Here is a 1860-nt window from a genome sequence, read left to right as displayed (position 1 = left end):
CCTAGTTAGAACCGGCATCCATTTCTCCTTGAAAGTCGCTTCGTCCGAAAATTTAGTGCCGCTTTGAGCTCGCCGCCCTGCCCGATCCAATATTTACACCCGTACCAGCCTCGCGGCCCTGTCGTCCTCCAACTGTACTCTACAGCTCTCTAGTCACTCGACGGTCTTTTCAGTCTCAAGGACAAAAGAAATCCCAAAGAAATCATGTTTTCCAGGAGGTTAGCAACCGCCGCGCGTGTCGTGCAGCTGCGCAGGCCGCTGCAACCCATGCGCGGCATGCCTCTGCCCGCCCTCATGAACCAAGTGCGAACCTATGCCGACACCATCGTCAAAGTCCCGCAAATGGCCGAGTCGATCTCTGAGGGCACCCTGAAGCAATGGAACAAGCAGGTTGGCGACTATGTCGAGCAGGATGAAGAGATTGCCACCATTGAAACTGACAAGGTAAGAATCGCGAAGCTGTTGTTGTAGAATCAGGAGAAAAATCAAAAGAGGAAGAGAGGATTCAGGAAATAGTATGCAGAGGAGTAGAAGGCTGCCTTTGCTGACAAGATTCTCCTATTCCTGTTTCTCTACGGTCGTGCTCTTAGCTAACCGTGTAACTATATAGATCGATGTCGCCGTCAACGCCCCTGAGGCCGGTACCATCAAGGAGCTCCTCGCTAGTGAGGAGGACACCGTTACCGTCGGCCAAGATATCGCCAAGATCGAAGCTGGCGGCGCACCTCCAGAGGGTGGCAACAAGGCGTCCAAGCAAGAGGAGGCTTCTACCGATGCTAAGCCTGCCGAGCCCAAGGAAGAGAAGAAGACCGAACCCAAGCAGGAGTCAAAACCAGAGTCCAAGCCCGAACCTTCGAAGCCTGCCTCCAAGCCGGAGCCCAAGAAGGAGACATCTTCGCAGTCCGCCAAGGAGACCTCTGGACCCGTCCTGGGTAGCCGAGAGGAACGTCGTGTATGCGCCCTGCTCGCTGGTGGTGTAGAGTGAAGCAATCATGGAATGCTAATTTTGCCGTTTTACCACAACAGGTCAAGATGAACCGCATGCGTCTCCGAATTGCCGAGCGCCTCAAGCAGTCTCAGAACACGGCCGCCTCTCTGACCACCTTCAACGAGGTCGACATGTCCTCGCTGATGGAATTCCGCAAGCTCTACAAGGATGATGTTCTGAAGAAGACTGGCGTCAAACTGGGCTTCATGAGTGCATTCGCCCGTGCCTCTGTCCTGGCCATGCGTGATATTCCCGTTGTCAACGCCTCGATTGAGGGTGAGAATGGTGGCGACACCATTGTTTACAGGGACTACGTTGACCTGAGTGTCGCCGTTGCCACTGAGAAGGGTCTTGTCACCCCCATTGTCCGCAACGTCGAGGGCATGGACTTGGTTTCCATCGAGAAGTCCATCGCCGATCTTGGCAAGAAGGTATGTTTCCCTCTTGATCTTGTATTAGCCATATTTGGAGCAACAGCTCATTGCTTACACCCTTGGTGACAGGCTCGTGACGGCAAGCTCACCATTGAGGATATGGCTGGTGGTACTTTCACCATCAGCAACGGAGGCGTTTTCGGTTCGCTCATGGGCACCCCCATTATCAACCTGCCTCAGAGTGCTGTGCTCGGTCTTCACGCCATCAAGGACAAGCCCGTTGCAGTGAATGGCAAGATTGAGATCCGCCCCATGATGTACCTTGCATTGACCTACGACCACCGTCTGCTGGACGGACGGGAAGCTGTGCAGTTCCTGGTCAAGATCAAGGAGTACATTGAGGATCCCAGACGTATGCTGTTGTAATTTATTTAGTCTTCTTCCAGTAGCCGTGTTGCAGCTCTCGTCTTGAAATATATGGACTTGGGCGCTGGTAAG

General features: G+C 53.5%; 1 protein-coding gene across 1 annotated transcript; it reads left to right on the top strand.

The window, feature by feature from the left end:
• Nucleotides 1-204: 204 nt before the first annotated feature.
• On the top strand, nt 205-1788 carry PFICI_03490 (putative dihydrolipoyllysine-residue succinyltransferase component of 2-oxoglutarate dehydrogenase complex; the record flags this gene model as incomplete). Its single annotated transcript, XM_007832071.1, has 4 exons — nt 205-444; nt 611-952; nt 1027-1419; nt 1492-1788. The coding sequence occupies 4 exons, from the start codon at nt 205-207 to the stop codon at nt 1786-1788; spliced, it is 1272 nt and encodes a 423-aa protein (XP_007830262.1).
• Between the last annotated feature and the right edge of the window lie 72 nt (nt 1789-1860).

The sequence above is a fragment of the Pestalotiopsis fici genome (assembly GCF_000516985.1).
Source record: "Pestalotiopsis fici W106-1 unplaced genomic scaffold PFICI_Scf_2, whole genome shotgun sequence".
Classification (NCBI taxonomy): Eukaryota; Fungi; Ascomycota; class Sordariomycetes; order Amphisphaeriales; family Sporocadaceae; genus Pestalotiopsis; species Pestalotiopsis fici.
This window is presented reverse-complemented; position numbering and strand designations above follow the sequence as displayed.